General features: G+C 42.8%; 1 protein-coding gene across 1 annotated transcript in view; it reads right to left on the reverse strand.

Moving 5' to 3' along the window:
* Positions 1-6,097: 6,097 nt before the first annotated feature.
* The window catches only part of COLQ (collagen like tail subunit of asymmetric acetylcholinesterase), a gene marked incomplete at both ends in the record, with an annotated part of 37,998 nt that continues 22,378 nt past the window's right edge, over positions 6,098-21,717 (reverse strand). The window contains 9 exon segments of the mRNA XM_084306990.1: positions 6,098-6,167; positions 8,142-8,244; positions 9,998-10,118; positions 10,711-10,830; positions 13,591-13,730; positions 15,310-15,406; positions 19,519-19,599; positions 20,548-20,583; positions 21,294-21,338. Coding sequence (XP_084163116.1) covers positions 6,098-6,167; positions 8,142-8,244; positions 9,998-10,118; positions 10,711-10,830; positions 13,591-13,730; positions 15,310-15,406; positions 19,519-19,599; positions 20,548-20,583; positions 21,294-21,338 — 813 coding nt within the window.

The raw sequence follows: 21,717 nt of genomic DNA on the forward strand, positions 1-21,717 counted from the left end.
AAAAGCCAGCCCGTACTATATGTCCTTCTGCCTACGCTCCCGTCTCTTCAGGAGTATCTGAAGTCTTTGAACTCTCCACGGTCATTTTGAGAAGCTGATGAAGACCAATGCCAGAGCTTCGGTGAGGGCTCTGGCAGGAGCCCCACACTCTGCATCTCTCCACACGTCTGACCTGTTGGTGCTGAGCTGGTGGGTAGCTGATAGCGTGGTGAGGGTGAAGGAGTTTAGATGGCAGGGTACGCTCAACTCCTGACTTTCCAAATTAATGAAAAAGGCTTTTCCAAGTTTTGTCACGTTCTTCCAGTCCCCTAACCTTCACCTCCTACCAGCCTCTATTACTTTGCTCCTGTTCTGGGTGCAAGGTTCAGTAAATTTTCTTCAGGATCTCTTTGCTGCTTATCCGCTGCTAGAGCAAGGAGTCACCAGGCTCCTGCTCCAGCTATGGGCTTTCCTCCAAAATAATCTCCAATTAATTTAGCATCTGTTTCCAGTGCTGGTGTTGTCAGCTCATCTGTAGCCTCCAGAGACCAGACGTGCCTCGCATAGTTTCCTATAGGTCACGGTTTTCCACTCGCTTCCTTGCCTGGCAGCTGGTACCCGGCCTCCTTCCCGCGGGCGCGAGGAAGACCTGTGCCGTGCCGTGCTGCCCTGCACCGTGCGTGTCCCCGTGGCCTGACACTTGAGCCGTGCACTCAGGTGTTCAGCGCTGGCTGGCACACCACGTCCCGCACATCAGGTGGCAGGCGCGTTTCCCAAAAGCCACAACAAAATGCTTTGTGTACACAACGGGGTGTCGTGGCTGTCTGCAAATCCTGCCCTGTGCCCATCACGGTGCCAGCGAGGGGCAGGCACTTGGCCGTAAGGACTTGTCCCCTTCCCAGGGGAATGCTGAGCTTCCCGGTCACCCACTGACTCCTGCAGGGACATTTCACTATTGATTTTCTTCAATTCAATAAATGTCCTGCCCAGTGTTACAAGGATTCATATTCTCTCACCTTTAATCTACGGCATGGTGTCAGGGCTAGTTTTGTCCAAAGTAATTAAATATTAATTTACAATTTCTTCAGCCTTTATTATCATCAGGCAATCAAGTCATTTTCTTATGCCCTGAGCAGCTGGTGAGTTTGGAGTTGTTCTTGGGACAGGGGGATCATTCCTCTGTCCACATTCATATTCCTTTATGCATGGAGCATCTCAAGGGGAGTGCTGCTTTCAGCTATGAGAAGAGTCAAGCTTTTTGACACAGACACTTAGAAACGTGCCCAAGCAGGATGTTCCTGCACGAGCATAGCTTTACAAAAATAACCATTTGTTTGCTGGGAATGTGGCTGTGGTGTCCTTCCAGCACCACGTGCCAGCACAGGCCTGCGTTAAAGGGCTTTTGCTGGGGGCTTCAAAGTTTGGTGAAACCACGAGCATCTGGAGACCTGCCATATTTTATATCCCTAAATAAATGTCATACAGAGCTGATCATCGCCATAAATCAGAGGTGTCAGGAGCGTGTCCTTCAGCCTCAGCACCCACGTCCAGTCGAGCCGTAGGCAGTGGGAATTCCTTCCACCCCGAAATGCCGAAGCCACGCATCGGCCCCTTTGTATGACAGAAATTATGAAGCCTCCAGCCTTCATGTATCGATGTGCTAAGCAAAACAGACCGCCCCGCAGTGAAACCTGGCCATGGATGTGCCAGGCAAGGACTAAAACCCGAGCCACTTTGTGTCACCCACGTTGGCACTGCAGAAACCCCACTGATGATAAATTGCTGACAGCCTCTTGACACCTGGGACAGGCTGACCTTTTCCGTGGGGAGCTTTGTGCTTTATTCCACCAAGCCTTCAGCCCGGCTCTAAAATGGAGTGGGTTTGTGAGTGGAGGGAGGCTTTGCCTCTTTTCCCTGTGCCCAGGGCTGGGTGCTCTGGGGCTCTGGTTCGACATGGCACGGCTGCGGAATGCGGGGTATTTTAACATTTACCCACAGTTTCTTCTCTGTGGCACTCACCACATGGCACCTTCTTCCTTTAGTGCCTCAGGAGTCCGATGAGGCCACAACAGGCCGCTGGGCCGTGGCGTTAGGCAAAGCCATCAGCCTGCCATGAGGCAGGGCCAGCCGCCACTGCTGGGCTCGCTGCTGACTGCTCCATGTGCTGGGTTTCTCCGGCAGGGCAACCAGACACCTTTAGCTCATCCAGGCAGCCTAAAGCAGAGCCTGTTTGTCCCAGGCAGCAACAGGTACAGCTCCCTGGCTTTATTTAGCCGCTGTAATCCCGCAGCATTTCACACCAGATGTTGTCTGCTCAGAAAGCCCTGGCACCGACCTTGGGTTCACCCCAGCGGTCCCAGGCTGCTGCTCTGTGGTTACTGCTGGGGTTTGAAGCCGCTCTCTGGGCAAACAGCAGTGAAATATCAACTTGCCACTGTGGCCACAGGGGGGTTTGTATCCTTGATCCAGACACACTGGAGCACTACAGCTTAAATCTTCTTATTGTATTTCACAGTCAACTTCCCCGTGCTTTTTGGCCCATAATATACACAGCTCCCATCCCCTGAACTGTTCTGTTTCTTACCCCCAAATTGGTCACCTTTCCTTTTAAACTCAGAAACAGCTCAAAATCCAAGCAGGCCTCAGCATTAGCTTTCCAGGCACATCGTGGCCCTCAGAGCAGTAGCACCAGGTAGGTGTGAGAGCTGCCGGCTAAGCCGAGGGAAGTTTACAAAAGAAATACTATTGCCATAAAGCGCCAGGGCTGGCGGGTTCCCCTACATGGTTGTTCCCTCCTTTTTCCACCACACATTTGCCACCTTTCTGTTCCTATTGCTCCAACAAGACAGATTCATGGAGGGCTCCTCGTTCAGTACTGGGTAGGAAGGCTGTGGCAAAAGACATCTCTTTAAACCCCATTTTCTTGAGAAGAAGGAGAAGAAGAAGGTTGTTTTTGCCCTCAGCACACCAGCCGACGTGCACACATCCAAACGGGCTCCTTCATCAGACACACAGGAAGCTGTCAGGGAGAATTAAGGGCACCGGCAGGATGGGACTGTAACTCCGGGCTTTTTCAGCTCCAAGATTTGGGTTGCAGGAGAGAGGGAAGCAGGCACTAATGCGATTTCCAGCAGGAGTATGCTCCTCTAATGCAATTTGGTCCAGCTCCCCTTCCGGCTGCAGCCTTTGCTCTGCTGGGCTGGTGCAGGTCTGTCCCCACCACGTGTCCCCATGCCCCACGCCATACACCCAAAGGAGGGCTTTGTTCCTTTTTCCCATTTAGGTGAGCTCCAGCAGCTCTCAAAAGCTGCACAAGCCCAATTGGAAGCTCATAATGTGCTTTTCCTTCCCAGCATCTTAAATTGGGCAATTATATTAAAAAAAAAAAAAAAAAGTTGCAAAACACAAGAGGAAATAAGTGAAAGTAAGGAAATGCCAGAATTAAGGTGGCATGATTTATTGACATGAGCTGCTAATACATGCAGTAGGTAACTACATATATTTAATCACATACTAAATGCAAGCTGGCTTTTTAGTATACATTTAATACAGCGCACAATGCAAGCTCGTACTCTTTCTGTATTCACCTACAGCTCCATACTAATGATTAGAAAACCTTTCCACAGGCATTCGTTCCTACAAAAGGCCAAGGAACTGAAATACCTCAGTTAACTTTTGAGCTATATTTGGCTTAACACATTAAGAAACTCAGACAAGGAGGGAAGATAACTCAGAGCAGACCAGGCACCGTCCAGCTGAAGAATCCCAGGTAACAATAAAGCAGGTACATCTGAAAAAGGAGGAAGGTTTTTTTTTACAGTCTTTTATGTCACAGATACTTAACACCTTCCCAGATGTGTTTTTTAATGCTCTATCGTCTGAGGGGAAGAAGAAATCATTTGTAGTAAGAAAATTGTTCCAGTCCTTTTTTTTCCCTGTATCTTCTATTCCTTTCCTTTTGTTAAGATGCTGAATTGTTTGTGCTGTATTCATAAAGTCCATTTAAAATCCACACTTTATAAATGTTTTCTGATGCACACCTTCCTGGACACATGCAGCACATGACAATCCTACATAAGTTATCTCAACTCCTTTTTATGTTTCCTGCCCTTGGTGTGCTCGGCTTTACAACCTCTTTTGCAGGTAGGAGCTTTAAAAAACACCAGGACTTAAAGCTGGACTTAAAATTTCTCCAGGACTCCAGCCTTTTGGGGGCTGGAAGTAGAGATGAACTCCTTGGAGAAGGCAACAGATCCCACTGGGATAGTGTGGTGCTGCCGAAACCCATGGCTTGCACCAGGGCAGGAGACTAAAAGGCAGCTCTTCTAGTGCATGGACTTCCAGAGCTTATGCCATATTCCTTGCCCCATTGGTTCCTTGGCCTTTTATTAAGACCTCTGATTAAATTTTAAAAAGCCACAAGAAGTGTTGTGAACTAGTGAACTGGGCTGCAGATGGTGGTGGCTCAGCTTCGCAGCAGCACAAACAGCCCAGGTAAGCAATGTCCACAGAGTACACTAATTTCGTTTATCTTTCATTTAATTAATGATTTCCAGTATCACATTGGACATGCGGAGTTAAAATCTCCTATAAAGCTGGTAAAAGTTGTATGTATTTCTCGGTTGCTTTAATGCATTATCATCACAAAGTAACACCCACCTTTATTTAACCTTTACAGAAGTGACTGTGTAAGTGCAGCTGTCATTGTTACAAACAACTCACGCATTTCAAGCATTCAAGTGCAGCATTTAAGGCGAAGCAGAAAAGAGTGGCCTGTATGAAAATAACACCTTGATTTGAGGCTCTTAGTCCTGAATTCTGCACATCTCTGCACCGTTTTCTTTTGTCATGAACTCTTTTGCACATAACACATTTAATATGTAAAATTTACTCTTTAATGCTTGCTAATAAATAAGTATATAATTACCCTGACTCCTATCAGAGCTAACAGAGTTGACCGAACCTGTGAAAAACAAATATATATATGTACATTATACAGCATGAATCAGCACCCACGAACACTCTAGGCCAGGATTTGTTTCACAGAGATATAAAAGTGAGGAGGCACACTGGGGTACTCCAGACACGATGGCAGGAACTGAGAGCAGTCGAGAGGGGTCAGTGCACAGGGAGAGAGGATGGGGCGCAGCTGGCACAGAAGGACGAAGATCGGCTGGACAAAGGGAGGAGAACGAGACCTTCCAGTACAGAAACCAGAGTGAAGGCCACGTGTACATGGCCGTGGTGAGGTTTCAGGAGGGCAACCAGCACTGCCCCAGTCTCTTTGGGCTCATGCAGAACGCAACCAGCTTGGCAAAGGTGTAAAAAAGAAATAGGCTCATCCTTTGTCACCCTTTGTTTGGCCACTCTGGCCTTTGTGGTCTGCAGGTTCAGACCCGGTGAGACAGCTCACATTTCTGTGGATGGGTGCAGATAGATGCAGCCCAAATTCATTGCCTGGAGGTTTTTTGCCCCATCTGCCGGTCTGTAAAGCACTTACTGAAAGACCCCTGCTCGTTCAATCCACAAAGGCATGCAGCTGACCTTAATGCCGCTGAAGTCATCATCACTCACGTCGATACAACACTTAGGAAGTTCACATTGTAATAAAAGAGAAAGTCTCTATAAACACCATGTCCAAGATACACTTTGTGTTTATGCTGAGAAGGTTGAAAAACAAAAACCCTGAAGAACTTAGATTTAGGCTGAACAGTGCTAAGTCGAGGTAATGTTGGCTTGTTACATGATATTCCTGGTTAGTGACATTCAGTTTCCAGTAGCATTTGTGATAGAGCAAGTTCCCACACACAGCCACCCAAAAGTCTTACTGGCAAACACTGTTGGACATTTCTCTATTAAGACAGGATGCAGTGGTCCTATTTTTTCCCAATCCAACTTAAAAAAAAAAAAAAAAAAAAAAAAAAAAAAAGACAAACATCTCAAAATGGCCATCAGCAGCATGACATCTGTTTGTTTGTTTTTCACATAGAAGTGGTTTTTTTTTGTCGTCTTCTTCTTTTTTTTTTTTTTTTCTCCTTGTTCCAGTCCTTCCTGGATAGATGATAGCGTAGCACCTAGCACCCCATGACACATAGGATGCTGCCCACCTCTGCTCCCCTCATGTGAAGTATCGGCACTGTGTAGAGTCGATGTAGCAGTAAGAAGTGCATCGCAGTTTTCCGTAAGACCTAAAATAGAAGAGAACATCTCAGTTCCAATACGCGCCATAGCTCATGTTACATGGTTTCTGGATGCAACTCTCTGTAGGAATCAAGAACATCAGAAAATACCAAGTGAAGTGACATATGGCAACCAAAACTGGAGGATAATTTCCAGCAGTGCTCTGCTGTTCTCCCCCTTGTCAGCAAAATAAGAGCCCAAGAGAAATGAAGAGTGAGGTTTTAATTCCCCATAATGTCGATTAAAAATAAAAATACAAAAGACATCACTGCACAGGGGTAGGTGCAGGAGGCCTTGGCGCTCACCCATGAGAACTGTGTAACCAAATATCTGAGGATCTGTGTTATTCCAGTTACTTACATTAGTTCCAGCAGGCATGACTGTGCCTGCCTTTCCTTTAACTTATTTTTCATGCACTTGAAATAATGATAGTGACAGATGCCCACCTTCAAAATGAAAAGAGGCCTTTAAAAAGGACCCTTGCAAAATAAGGGAAAACATCTTTTTTTTTTTCTACTGACTTATACTGAGCTGCAAGGATTGTACTAACTGAAGACCTGACCAGAGGTGTTGATAAAAATAAATAAATAAAAAATAATTTTGATGACTTTTTATTGCTACCATATGTCCAGATGAATAACCCACCCATCAGATAAGCCACAAGCTGTCCTTAAAAATGCGTCCTTGGATAACCCACATTCTCAGAAAAAAAAAAAAAAAAAAAAAAAAAACAACAACAAAAATCTGAAGTGAATGTGTGTGAAATATGAGGAGGAATTTGAGAGCTGGAAGGAGTAGAAAATGGGAAAATCAGCTGCAGCAGAGCTCTTGGAGAAGAGGGTGATGTTGGGGCGAAACTCACGCTGCAGTGCCGAGCTCACTTACTCATCCCACTTTGCTGATGAGTCACGGCTTTTTCTTTGATTTGGCAGATAATCTGCAGGCTGCACGCACAAAGATAAAGGATCTCAGTTGCTCTTCACAACTTGATTATACACGGAAAATAGAATTTATAAAAATTTCTCAGGCTTCTGCGGGACTCTATTTTTGGCAGCAACCTTAAGACTCTTAAGATGGAAAAGCTTTCACAGGAGAGTAGCTTCACACTGTCTGCAGATGGGAGCTCTTTAAAATGTTTCAGGCTGTCAGGTTTGCTAGTCTCAGTTCTAGTAATCTCTTACACCAGGAGTGCTCCAACAATTGCAGTGGAAGGATTAGCACAGCACTTGATTTACAAAGATGTCCTGTGGGTTCTTATTCCTGTCAATTAGCACATTATTCTTCCATGAATGATGAGGGCTCTGCATATAATTTCATTTGCAAATTAAATGTTTCCTGTTATCCAGTAACAATACCTGACAGTTAAATAGGAGGCGTAATGCTGACCAGAGGAAGCTGTTTAAACAAAGGCAGAGAAGGCAAGTCAACAATAAGCAGATGTTTGAAGTGAAGGACATTGCTAAGCAGATGTATGTCTTTGCATCTGCTGCAAAGTCAATGAATTTTCTGGTCTTTGGAAAGGCTGATAAATGAAAGGTAGATTCCAAAACAAAGATACCCCTAGAGCACTCACTCACAAAAAAGTCCAGGAGTTTGTTTGGAGGCTGTGGTTTGTTGTGTTTTCTTTTTTTTTTTTTTCCCTTCAGTGTAATCATCTCTTCATCATGGTCTATCCTACTCTAGGTAAGTTATGGGCATTAATGTAATGAGAACATCACCAAGTGAGGAAATCTTTGCAAGCGATGGGTAAACATGCCCACATGATCCTTCACTTTGTACCATAGGAAGCATGTGAGACTGAGAAATGAGATTCAGCCCTTAAAATCAATAACATACAGAAATAATCTGATAAGGTCTTTCTCCACCACTTTCTCTCCACCACTGTCCCAGTGGAACAAGGCTTATGTGGGTAGTCCTTTTCTCTTTTAATGTTGAAGGTGAAGTAAAAATAACAAACCAAAGTGCAGACCATTCATACATACCCAGGGAGATATGTTTTACATGTCAAATATCCAAAATCCTTCCCATCACAGTCTTCAACCCCCTCATGTCTGTAGCCATCTCCACAGTAAGCACGGCGACATCCTAATGAAAAATAGAGAAAGAAATATCTTCATAAAACTTAATGTATAAAGGATCTTGGGGACAGAGGCAAGTGGAACTACATTTTTAAGGGTAAAGCATAAACCAAGGCATTTTGTGGAGCACTTGACTGGAATGTAGTGATCTGTGGGCTGTATTTTAACAATTGGACTTTGCTTTTGATGTCTTCAACTTTCTGAGTATAAATTGGGAACAAATTCATTTAGCTAAAATCCCTTTGATATCTCCTCAGAGACACTATTAAGCAATATATTAAAGGGACGTTCAAAAACAGGGAGTTTACACAATATAAGTGGGTCATTTACAAATGGAAATGATTAATTGATTGCAGTGAGGACCTGTTTGCTGGAGATTAATGATTTTTAGAACAACAAGCCTATTTATCATTAAATCCACTTACCGTTTGGTTGACCTCTTTTGATAGAGTCACAAGATCATAAGGATGACAATATGGTCATATTCAAGTAATTTGTGGCACTAAGGGACATGATTTAGTGGTGGGACTCAGCAGGTCACATTGATGGTTGGGTTTGATGATCTTAAAGTTCTTTTCCAACCTTTATGATTCTATGATTCTGTAATTCAATTAAAACTCTTCAGGTCACATCAGTGTCTGAAATTCATGTACTGCAAGGCCTCTGTGGACCTGGAGCTCTACCCAGTGTACAGCACAGAGCATTATGATGGACTTCCAGATGCACAACATGCAATCTCGCAGGCACTAGAACTAATGAGCACTATTTTTCCTGCATGTTTGTTCCCCATGGTTGATTGCAAATTCTAATTGGATAATTTTCTCATGCTTGGAGCCTGGAGAGCTCACTCTCACTGGATTGCTCTGTAGTCAGGCAAGCTTAGAGGGACATTTATTTATACATCTATGCTGTGGGGAAGGAGCTAAGTGGTGAAAACAAGGTAACTGAAAGGTGCATGTGAAGGCTGTGATAGCTGCTTGCATGCCAGGCTTATACTGTGTGCTCTTTTGTGCTCTTTGCTGTTGCTGTCCACAACCAGCAAAGAAAGAGGGAGATTGAGTAGACAGGAATCAAATGTTTTGTAAAGCTAACAGTGAAGGCAGTGAAGGCTGTAACCTTCCCTATGCAGGCGAATAATAAAACCCAAAATGGTTTTACCGGAACCAGGATATGACATTTTATTAATCTAGCATCCGTAGAAAAATGAATGGCTGTCCATAAAAAAAACATGTAGAAAGGCACATATCACACGGAGCACTTGAACTACCAAAAGTCATCTGTTAGGGTTTCAAACTGATGGAAGGAGACAGCTCTAGGGCCTGTCAGAAGTGGTTTTGAGGTTCACTGAATAGGTATGCTACATATTTTAGTCAGAAAGCCAGCTTCCCCCTGGAAGGTTCACAAATAAAACAATGGCTGGATCTTGTCCCTGGAACACAGGGGTTTTACTTCAGATACCTCTGTGCAGACAGGGACACGGCCATAGAATCACAGAATCATAGAATCACACTGGCTTGGGCTGGAAGGGCCCTTAACGATCACCCAGTTCCAACCCCCTGCCATGGCAGGGACACCTCCCACTAGACCGGGTCTTGATGAAAAACACTTTGAGTCACTTCTGTCTTGTGCTTGTGTATGGCATCTGCATGCACAAAAGATCTCAATTTTGGTGCTATGGCCATTGTTCCTGTCATCCTGCAAAAATGACTACTGCAACTTCCATGGTAGAAAGAGGCTGCTCCCGACGTGCTGTGACTTACTTATGCAGTCATCTGTCACAATTGTGTTGCCATCATCACACTCTTCCCCATCCTGGATGATCCCATCTCCACAGGTACTGCCGTCCCCAAAGCGGTAATCCACGGGGTAGAAAGGGCTGAGCTGGTCAAAAAAACACACCACAGTTACTGTGCGGGACTACCAGCAGCCTGGCTCACAAACTGAGGTGACAGGCTATAGGAGGAGGATCCTGCAGACAGGTTTCCATATCCCACTGTTCGATGGGTCACACAGTTTATACAGAATCTGATTCAAAATCCAGTTGAGACTGTAAGGATCCCACTGTTGATTTTGGTGGGACTTTTAGTTTAGCTCCCTGAAGCAGTAAGGAAATACATGGTTTGATTTGCAGGGATAGTATTTTTCCACAACTCTCTTCCCTGATGAATTTTGTGTTATTTTGTGTTAAATCAAAACTGTTTTTTACTAATGAAATTCCCCAAACTCAGTTCACCAGTTGATTCACAGGGAGGTGAGCAAAACCTGGACCACTGATGAGTTAATGTCTCAGCAACTAAGACTCCTGTGAACAAATCCCACAGAATTAGGTACAGTTGTAACAGTGCTCAAGAATTAACTTTTTCTTCATTCACTTAATTGATTCTGTATGATACCTTAAGTTCAAAGTTATCTGCTGTATTTTAAAGTGTCATGTACACTCACAAGCTTTCTAAAACCACAGTCATATTTTCACCTGGATTGGGAGCCATCCAAAGGTATCCTTGAAATACAAAGATCTCTGATCTCTTCTAAAAGCTAAGGCATTTTCGGTGTTTAACCGGTCCAATTCTTCTTGATTATTCACCACAAAAATCTGGGGTACAGAAAAAGAGGTGGTTGGTAACTCTCTCAAGAAGTATTTCGAATTGCCATGGAATCCAGTTCTGCAAACTGAGCTACGTATCTGCAAATATGTAAAGAATTGCCAGAAAATTGGTTTGTTTTCTGAAAGAGAATGGCATGCCAGCCCTGGGTGAGAATTTACATGCATAAAAATATTACTTTGCAATTGATAAGAAACTCTAGTCTTCAAAAGCTAATGGTCTTTCCTGAGTACCCAGCTAAGGCTCCAGTGACCCCTATTTCAAAATGCACACCCACAGATAAGGACCAGGCTAACCCTTGTGCACAATCACTGCTGAGAACAATTTCCCAATGGTTAGATGCTGGAACAACTGCAAAATCCATAGGGGCATAAGTGATCTTTGAGGGTTTGTCTATAATTTTTAAGGCATGTTTTTGGTTAGCAAATAAATAATTCATTGCTCAATGCAGCCTTCACTTATCTTTTGCTACTTTGTACTTCATTTAGACTTAATCGGCATTTAAATTCATGTTTCTTCGCATGCATTTACTTTAGTCTAAATTCAAGTCTTCAATTAAACAGAAAAAAAAATCAGTACAAATTGGAGAGAATTAGAACAAGCTTCTCCCAATTTTTTTTTAATGTCTCATTCACCAAAATTGTAAGGGGCATTATGAAATAATCTTTTCCTTTGGCAGCTTAATCAAATTAATTTTAGTAAAATTCAAACCATTTTTAAATTAAGTAAAAGCAAATGGAACACTTCTGAGCAAAATGGATTTAGGTCAGAGCCTGATTCCCACCAGCATAATCGGAATTGGCTCTTTTTAAAACAAATTACCCTGAAATTTTTACATAGCAGCATATTCCCATAGCCCCTGACAAAGGCCAATTTCATTAAAGAAGCACTGAATAAAAATGCCTTCAGCCAGAATGAAAGAAAGCAAAGAAACAGAAAGCCAGCAAAGAGCTGGTTCTGTGGCTCTTCGGGAGCTGAAGTCCCAGCGCCAGAGCTGCAATTTCTCTCGAAATCAATAGCAGATCTGTGCCCTCTGAAAATCCCTCTTACAGATATCGGCCTTTGAAATTGCAAAGGATTTAAAAACCGGGATGAATCCCAGCCAGGGACAGAAAAGCAGCACTTTGTTTCCTCCCCTCCTCTGGCAGCATTGGCACGGTCCCCACGGAGGGGCGAGCGGGTGGCTGCGCTGGGGACATGACGCAGGGGATGGAGCAGGGCTGGAGCCCTGGGGAACCTTCTCTGGGTCTTTTCCAACCAAGTGCAGCTACAGCAACCCTGACAACAGCCTTCAAGAGGCACAAGGCAGATTTCTAAGCTGCTCCATGGGGATTGGAACAGGATAAATAATGGCACTGTTAAGCTCCCTGCCACTCGAGGGAGTAAAACAAATGGGGCAGGCAAGCGGGGAGCATTCCTCAGCAGGACGAGGCTTGCCTCTTTGCCATCCTTCCTTTCTGAGAACAGAAATGGCACTTGATCATCATCAAATGACAGTTCATATAGATACTGTAGGTTACTCATATCTGATGTAACTACACTCTCATTGCCATCTTTTAAGATCTAATATTAAACAGTGCCTGGGGGAGAAGGAGGGTGGTAAGACCTACACAGAATATTCTGAGTCTTACAATTTATCCTACAAGTTCTCCATGAAATACATGATATTTTTTGGTAATAGCACACAGCATGATGCAACATGCACCTTTATTTCATGCACTTTCTTCTGTCACCATTGAGTTTTAAAAGTAACAGGCCTTTTTTTTTGTAATGCACCAGGGATGTGCAATCAGCTGAGAAGACTTGCAGCACACTCATGCAGAAGATTGAGCTCAATGACCCAGTTTAATGAGCAGTGTGGTGAGCACATCCCTTTCTCACACATTAACAGCTTCCTGAAAATGTGACAGATGGGAATGTTAACAAAGCTAATCACCGCCTGTTGTCATTCAGAGACCACCAGACACCAGACAATACCCAGTCCCTTGAGTGGCAGGGCTAAGCTAGTACACAGCGGCAGGAAAAGGTAGCCTTTTCATTGCTGATTAAGTGATACAATGCACAGAACAGCAAGGCAGGGCCCAGCTGAAGGAGAAGTACAGAAATGGTATTCACAAAGACCTAGGAAATCAGAGATGAAAAATTGCTAGGTCTTGCTCTTTAAAGTACTTTGTCCAATATGCTCATAAAAATGCTTTCAAGAAGGCTAGCAATTGAAATTAGCTATGAAAAGTGTGCGTCTACAGCCAGCAGCTCAGAAGTCTGACTCCATTTCTGGCTCAATGTAGAGGGTTTGTATTTTGGGAGAATGCTCTGTTGTATATGTGAAATGTTTGACTCCAATATTCAACTCTGAAATCACTGTCTTTGCAGAAGAAGATATAAAAAATAAACAAGAAGTAGATGCTTCCTTCACCAACCAACATGAAATATATTTCAACTGACTGAAATAAAAATAACAGATTATGTGTGTATAGCAAGGTGGAAGAGAGCTTCCTCAGGATCAGAGAAAGGTTTCCAAAAATGTGCCACATTACTGGTGGTTTGTAACAGATGCATTTCCGCACCTCAATCACACAACCTTCAGAACAGTTATGAGACCAAATTCTTTTGCACAGACTGGATCTCAGAGGTTTTGGATACTGGAGAAAACACATTGCCCACATATTCCGTTAAATGCAAATTATTAGTGAATAGAGCAATTCTTGTAATAAAAGTCATTCATACCCTCTCCCAGAAAATCTGCTTACCGCCGGGACTTTTGGATAACTGTGTCCAAACACAGATTCCTCATATGATGGATTATTCATATTTTGTGGGGATCTGCAGAGACATCTCCCTGGAGGTCCTGGAAGTCCTCTTTCCCCTTTTGGTCCTATTGCGAATTGCCCTAGAAAAGTAAAATACCTGATTGCCCTGTTGTTAAGTTAACATACAAAATACAAACACAGCCTCAGTGGAAAAAGTATGGTTAAAAAGTATTTTTTAACCATGGCTAGGATGGCCATTTTCTTAGGATTTTCAGCTAAAAGTCAGCCTGGTTGAAATTACAGAAATTCAGGTCATGACACATACAGAGATCACTCCAGAACACGTATGCAGTGGGTTTAGGAAGACCTATATTGAGTCAGTCTCTGTAGACATCCAGAACACATGGGAATTGTGCATTTGTACAACCACTTCAGCACTGCTGCTTCAGAGGTTTCTGTACAGGAAAACGCAACTATAAAGACAGGAGTCCTACAAATAAATACTTTAAAACCTAATGCTTTTTGACTTTCAAACTTTGGCAAGGATGCAGTACTCTGCAGAATTAGACTTTGAGCCAACATGCTCATACTGCAAGCAGTGACATCATAACAGGAAGGTCATTTAGGATAAGAATTTATATTCTGGAGGAAAAAGATGAGCAAGCCTGATACATAAAATTTCTGTGGATAGAATAAATCCTTTAAAAAGTAATCTCAGGATCCTGGCTGCCTTCCTGTTGGCACGGTGAAAATTCTGCCCTCTGAAAACTTCGAGCTAATTTACTCAGGATAAAGATGTTTCATAACAGGAGCCATGAGATATGGGTAGATTTTAAAGCAGCCCCCAGCTTCACAGATGTACCATTTCCATACCACCACTCAGAAGAGACTTCCTGCCCACTGGTGTGAGCAAGAAAGGAAAAAGGGAAAAGAAAAAGAAAGAGGACATTGAAGGGCTGCAGTACAAACGGCTGTTGTCCATTTGAGACAGCAGCAGTCTCCAGCTGAGTTTGCTTTTCTCTTCAGCATGTATCCAGGTTGGGAAAACTGTACCTCTCTTGGTCTCGCAAGAGAAAGCAAGCTGCCCAGAGATCACGTGAACACAGCGTTTTGAAGCTGTACAACTAACAGTTACCAGCTTTTCTCATGATTTCCACAACACACTCAAATGCAGACAGCATAGATCTACAGCACTTAATAAAAAGAGATATTTTTTATCACCCTTTTCCCCCTCTATCCTCAGGATAGAAGGATCTATCCTGATCCTTCTTTTAAGTCTCATCTGTTTTCCTTTTACAGAGCTGCACAGAGTAAGTATGTCCTGGCTGATTAGAAATCACAATCCTTCACTGTATGCCAGGATATCTGGAGAAGCAGCAGACCTTTGATGATGGAGATTAACTAGTCCTTCCAAGGCTGCCAGATAGCTTTTCATCATCCCCATCTGCCAAAGTCCCAGGGGAACCACATGGGCCATGTTTTTGCTTTTATTTGAGACATCAAAAGTTATTATGTAGGCTTTAAAGTAAGATATAAGGTCCTTATGAGGGATAAAGAAGGTTTGACATGACTTCAGGAGAAATCCTCTCCTTGCTCTTGGTGGAGAAGCAAACAAAGCTCTGCACCATTCGTTGTAACGGAGCTGTATAGACGTATGTGCTGAGTCAGGAGGGGCTGGGGAGAGTGCACACTGCTTCAAATGACCTGATCCCTGCTTACCTGATCCTGAAGGTCCAGGGGGGCCTGGCTGGCCAGAAGGACCAGGCCTTCCAGGTGGGCCCATGATACCCACGGGTCCGATGTCTCCCTTTTGTCCCTAGGAAAGAGAAGAAGTTTATTTGCTAAGCTGTTAATAATATACAAGATCCCCCAGCCAGCCTTTCAAGAAAGCCAAGACATTTGCCAATAGGAGCATGCAGCATGATCTCCATAGCCACTTTCCCAGGAAAGAGAGGGGCTGTCCCTTTCTGGGTACAGACAGAAAAGTGGGTCCAGGCAGGACTTCTGCTTCTGAGAGTGAATGTAACCAGCAGATTGCTCTATGTGGAGCTGGGAATCTCCCTGTTCCGACTTCAGTCATCCAGGGGCTTTCCTTCAAGGATGCCTTTTTATTCTTGGTAGTTCCCTAGGAGTCAGTACAGCTCAGAAAGAAAGGGCTGGCGGCACTGAAAGAAGTGATCCTGGAAATCCTTAGAAAGCAGCTCTGACTTCTGGATCTTAGCCTGAGTTTGCGGGGCTGACAGAAATAAATTGATACATTTTGCCTCCAGAAAGAGAAAATTCAATAAGAAGTCATCAAGGGTTTCCACAGTGACATTTCTCCATGCCGAGGTGCAGATTTTCGGAAGAATACTGATTAGTTTGAGACCCTCACTATTTTTACAAGTAATTTAGAGCCTCAACTCTTGTATTGCATTGACTTTCACTATGAATATACCTGTGTTAGCAAAGCATTGCAAGACAAGCAAGGGCTTGGTTTTACAGAGGGCAAACTAGTGTGTAGCAGCTGCCCTGCTGTATGCTGACAAATTATGTTCTTCTGGTGCCTTATCACGCAGTCAAAACGCTGTACAATTACCTATGGAAGATGAGTTTACATACAGTTACCATACAATAGTTAATTTTCTGTAAAATTAGCCCTAATTTGCCTCAGGAGAGCTTGTTTGTGTAGCCATACTTTTAGGGGGTTGAAAGTTTTACCCTAGAACTGTTCAGCACCTTCCTATTTTTGGGCCTGAATTTAATATGGTGGCACTTATTAAAAATAACTATATTTATCGTCCTACTCGTATACTCTGAGGCTTGTATTTCTCAGATTTATATTTCAGAAGCACACAGCATAGCTTAAGGTTGAAATATCTGATTTGATTTTTAGGTAGCAACACACATTGTTGAGCAAAACAAAAACGATGTGTGCCACATTATCATTCTTGTACTGCCAATGAGATGAATTCCTTCAAGATGGTTTAATTCCACGTTAATGTGCATTCATGGGCAGATGATGGGCAATTGCATGTCTAACTTCAGATTAATGAGGCATACATAGTAACATATGATAAAATAATTTGTTGCTATATAGTGTGCCATACTCCATGAATATGTTTGAATGTCACTTTGCACCATTTCAACAAATGAAGTTTTTTGTTTGTCTGTTTGTTTGTTTTTATGGCCCATAAAGAACTAATTGAATATTAACTTTGTTTAATCCTATTAGATAAGCTCTGTGCCATCAAAATATTCCAGGATTTATGTGAGCATCAGCAATGCTGATCGCTAATTACTTCTTATGTTACACAACATGAATGCACAAAACCAGCAGACCAAGATTTTGTAGCCCCTGAAGAAGTCTGCGGCAAATCTCTTTCCCCACACAATAAGGATCTGGCAGAGGAAATCCAGTGCCAGTCTGACATGTACTGCCTGAAAACGAGCTGACTTTTGTGTCTTATGTTTGGAGGAATGCTTGCTTAATGTTCTCTTGCTTAGCACAGGTAGATTAATTAATTGCAGAGGTGATATTAAATATCTTTGCCTTGTTTCCTTTCATGTGTGCCTATGGCATTCAGAAAAGCTTTTCCCAGGGATGATATTTATAGTCCTCTCCTTCTTTTCCAAGTAACGTCCCTTAAGTCATTCCTCCTCCACAACTGAAACCCAAAACTTGCTCCTTGGGAGTCAATTCCCAAGTCACAAAGCTTTGGAAGTTGGGTCAGGGCTCGGGGTTGGTGAGGGTGTGACTTGTGACTCCCACCTCCTGGCCACCTTTTAGGAAAAGCTTGCCCCAGAGGCAAAGCAGAGTTGAAGTCAAGGGGATAACCAAGAGGTATCTCAAAATGGAAGTGGAAATGACACCTTCCTAATTTAGCTGCTTTCATCGGGGATGTCAGCTGGATCAAGAGACAGGAAATGGCTCCATGCTGATGGAAACTACCCTCTCAGCTGAACAAACAGCCAAGTAATTACAGCACTTAAAGGCAGCAGCCAGACCCACACAGCTTTAAAATGACACTTGCAAGGTTTTATTTTCAAATGATTTAAAAAGGAGAAAAGAAATAGATAGTGCACTAATTACAGAAAGAGGAATCCATTTTTTTTTTTTTTTTTGTGCAGATCAATACTGAAATTGCTTTCAGGGCAGCAGAAAGGCATTTGTGTACCAAGCCTTGGGCCAGGAAACCCTAATTTAGGGCCAGACTATAGTTCTTTTAGTCCCACTGATTGATGCCCTAAACTATGACATCACATGTGACCACTTTTTGATTCAGACACTGCGTAATGTACCAAAATGTCTAAGATCAAGTATAAAGTCCTTTCAGGAAAAAAGGGACACTACACTGTGTCCTTGTTGATCTGCAGGCACTGCGTCTCCTCTTCACCTTACACTACAGAAAGATATTCTGTGCACATCCCCTTTGCCAGGACAGATGAGCACAGTTCATTAAAAAAAATAAATAGCAAGAGAACACAGCCCACATCAGCTATTAAAACCTATCAAATCAAGGACAAAAAAGACATTTCTTCTGGCTCATCTAGCAGACTTACATTGCACACATCTTCCTTATTTGGTGGCTTGTTATTCCCTCCCAACACCCAGTTTTGAATTTTTACTCACATTGGGTATTCTTTCACTTCAGATATTAGCTGACAGCATTAGAGCAACAGCAAAGCAGGCTTGTGTCTCTTTTTGTCATGCTGGGCATAACCAGGCTGCAAATAAAATGCTTTCAGCTGATCCTATTAACCTCTGCATCTACAGACTTCTGTATCTAAGCAGATGTATGTTAAAACAAACACTGATATAGCAAGAGCGTGTTCCCTTCCCTGTCAGAGGAAAGAAAGAAGCATTGCAGGCAGCAAACCAAAGGGACTGTTCTTATAGGGCTGACTTTGTGTCTACTGTCCCCTTGCCCTCACAATATCATTGCTTAAAATAAATGCACAAGGAAAGATGCAATTTAAGAAATTCATTTGGTCACTTGAATAGGTAACTACATTAACACTGCTGCCTCCTTGGGCAATGCTGTATTGGAGGAATCAGGATCACATTTACACAAAATTTCCGGTCCTTACAATTCATCTGAAAGTCTGAAAAAAAAAAAATCAGTTCTGTCAACATAATTATTTTGAGCCCAGAATAAGGAGCATTTGCCACCACCCCATTCCTGAGCAGCTTCCCCAGAAGATTACCACCCTTGAGGTTACTGTGTGTCTTCCGGACCTTTCTTAGAGAAGAAGAATCTGTCCCTGGCATGCTGTACTGTGGTGAGAAGTGTCATATAAATATCTTAGTCTAACAAATCAATCTCGTGTAAGTATTAACAGAGGGAAAGGGAGAAACCAAGAGGGTGTTTTATTACTCTGATTCTGTATCATCACACTTGGGCCTGGTCAAAGCCTGTCTAAAGCCTGAACTAAATGGGACCTCATGGACAGAAAGCATCCTCCAGGCAGCCCCAGCCGCAGGCTCAGGACCTGGCCACACACTGGGTGCACCCTACTGCTTGTGCTAGAAGCCAGGGGTGTACTGCAGGACTGAGGTGTGGATGTGTAGACCAGGGATTTTCATTGTCACATACCATACACCAGCCACACGTTGGCTACTGCCAGTATACACAGTGTTTCTCCCAGCCTCGCACCAACTCAGGTGGGATTTGGAACAGGCCTTTGTGTTGTTTAGGATTCAAAGGCAGGGTTCAAGGTCTGCTCAGCTTATACTCAATGAGTTATCAATCCAGAGAAAATGTTACTTTAGCCGTGCTGCACAGCAAGGGATTTGAGTGCTGCAGATAAGTCCCAGGCATGCACGCGAGGTGCTGCAGCACTTCTGGGACGAAGCACAAGGCACCACCACAGAACAGACCACACAGCTGTACGCCATGACCACGCAGATGCCAGCAATCACAGGAAGAGGAAACACCATGGTCCTACTTGTTTGCCTCGTTTTCCAGGTCTTCCTATAGGTCCTCGGTGTCCCGGTGCTCCAGATTGTCCCTTGGGGCCCATCTCTCCCTTGGTGGGTGTGGAGGGAAAGAAGCAGGACATAGGCAGAGCAATGGTTATACATGCCTTGTGCAATTCCTCTAGACAACACTGGCATTGTATTTTTCTTGAAAATTCACAATTTCAAAAAAAATATTTTAAAACAAGGGTAAAGCCAGAAATACCTCTTACAATTTACCCATTTTTCCCTGAAAAATACTTCCCTAAAGAGGAAGCCAAATGGAGAGGCTAGCAAAACTCTCTGACCATTTTGACAATACCGTGCTTTGTTGTTAAGATGCACACATAATAAAGTCTCCACCAAGAGAAATAATAGTGGATTCATTCAACCATTATTTGTCCTAAGTTTAGAGGTAAGATGCAACAATGTCATAAATTTTCGTCTTTTAGGATTTCTGTCGATAAACTAACATCTGAGCTGTTCATGTTTTTCAAGTAGAGAATGATGATATCAACACGGGTCAGGATTTCCACTGCTATTTGTAGCAGTGCTATTTTGATTTAGAGTGTCAGGACGGAAATGTTTATTAGCTCCAAGTGAAACGTAAAGCCCAAACAAACAATTAGGCCAGCCACAAATCTATAATCAAGAGGTATAAAAATGTTAATAGAAGAAAGATTATGACTATACCTATGTTCTGGGAAAAAAAAAAAAAAAAAAAGAAGAAAAAAGAAAAAAAAAAAAAAGAAAAAGAAATAAGGCAAAAAAGCAGCTAAATGTCAGGGTTTTCTCCTAAAGTAAAAGAAAACAACAACAATAACAGGAAAAAGAAAAAGGAAAAGGAAAAGGAAAAGAAAAAGGAAAAGGAAAAGGAAAAAAGAATTTGTTCACATCCAAAAATGTTGGTCATTGAATCAAGCATAACTTTCAATGCCTTATGCTTTCTAGGACATCCCTGATTTGTTGACCCTATGCCAACACTTATTGCAATTCCCCAATAGCTCATGCCCACTTACTTTCTGTCCCAGCATCCCAGGCGAGCCTACTTCTCCCTGAAAAGTAAAAAGAGAAAAAGCGTTAAAAAAATTGGAGTGATCATTGACAAAGCAGCACCAATTTAAGCCTTTAAGGGAGAAAGAACAGTGACATGTAGTGATACCAGAAAAAAAATACTGTGATTCAGAACTGCAGGTGGCACAGTAAATGGAGAATTATAAGCAAGGCTGTTCTGTAAAGGCCCTCGTACTGAAGCACTATTCCTCTGTCTGATCCTCTGCAGCCTGCTTCCTCTCAAGCAAAAACATACCAGTTGTGTTTCTGTCCACAGGCCACCTGTGGACAATACCTGGACAATATTTAAAGTCTATCTTTGTGAATGGCACTTTTCTATCTACTTCAAAGAGGATTTACTTTCCCTTTCTGAGTTAAAAGACATCTCAAACCACAAATCTCACTTGTTTCTTTTGCTTTGTTTTGTTCTGTTTTTTCTTAAAGCAGTATAATGTCACCAACTAAATGCATTTTGGCAAGCTGTCATGGTTCTGGTCTGCACAAGTCAAGAGTGTGTCATTACCTGGGTATGCCCCAGGGCTGGTGGGGCAGATGGGCACAGAGGTCCACATCATACAGGGCCACTGCCTCCTTGCCCCCCCAGGATCATGCCTCCATGCTCCCTTCCTCCATACCACCCTCATTTTTTCAACTATCAAAAATACATCAGTCTTTAGGTGTTTATTCAGCTCACAGTCATCTGGAAAAGTACCTGGTCTCCTTTAACTCCTTTGTCACCTCTGTCACCTCTGGATCCCTGGGAAGGCAAAAGCTTAATTACTACAATTTCATGAGAAAGCAAAAAATATTTCTCCTACACAAGACATTATTTGTAGTGGCACAGAATATAGTAATATTAAGTAGTAAGTTATATGGTAGATACCCTAAAATGTTTCCTTAGTACTTTCATTAATATTATAATAGAATTGAGAGTAAGGCTTGTAGAAAAAGGCATTTATTCTTCCCAGATAATTACTTTAAATATGGGTTTTCTTGGTTGTATACTTCCAGACTTGTCTTTCTCCCCAGTTGGCTTCATCCAAATTTAGGCTCCACTTTTACTGTAAAAACTGTCTCTGTGCCAAAGCATATGTAGCCTAAATAAACCAACCAACAATTAAGGTTTGTTATACCCA

Source organism: Netta rufina (assembly GCF_964035555.1).
Source record: "Netta rufina genome assembly, chromosome: 2".
NCBI lineage: Eukaryota > Metazoa > Chordata > Aves > Anseriformes > Anatidae > Netta > Netta rufina.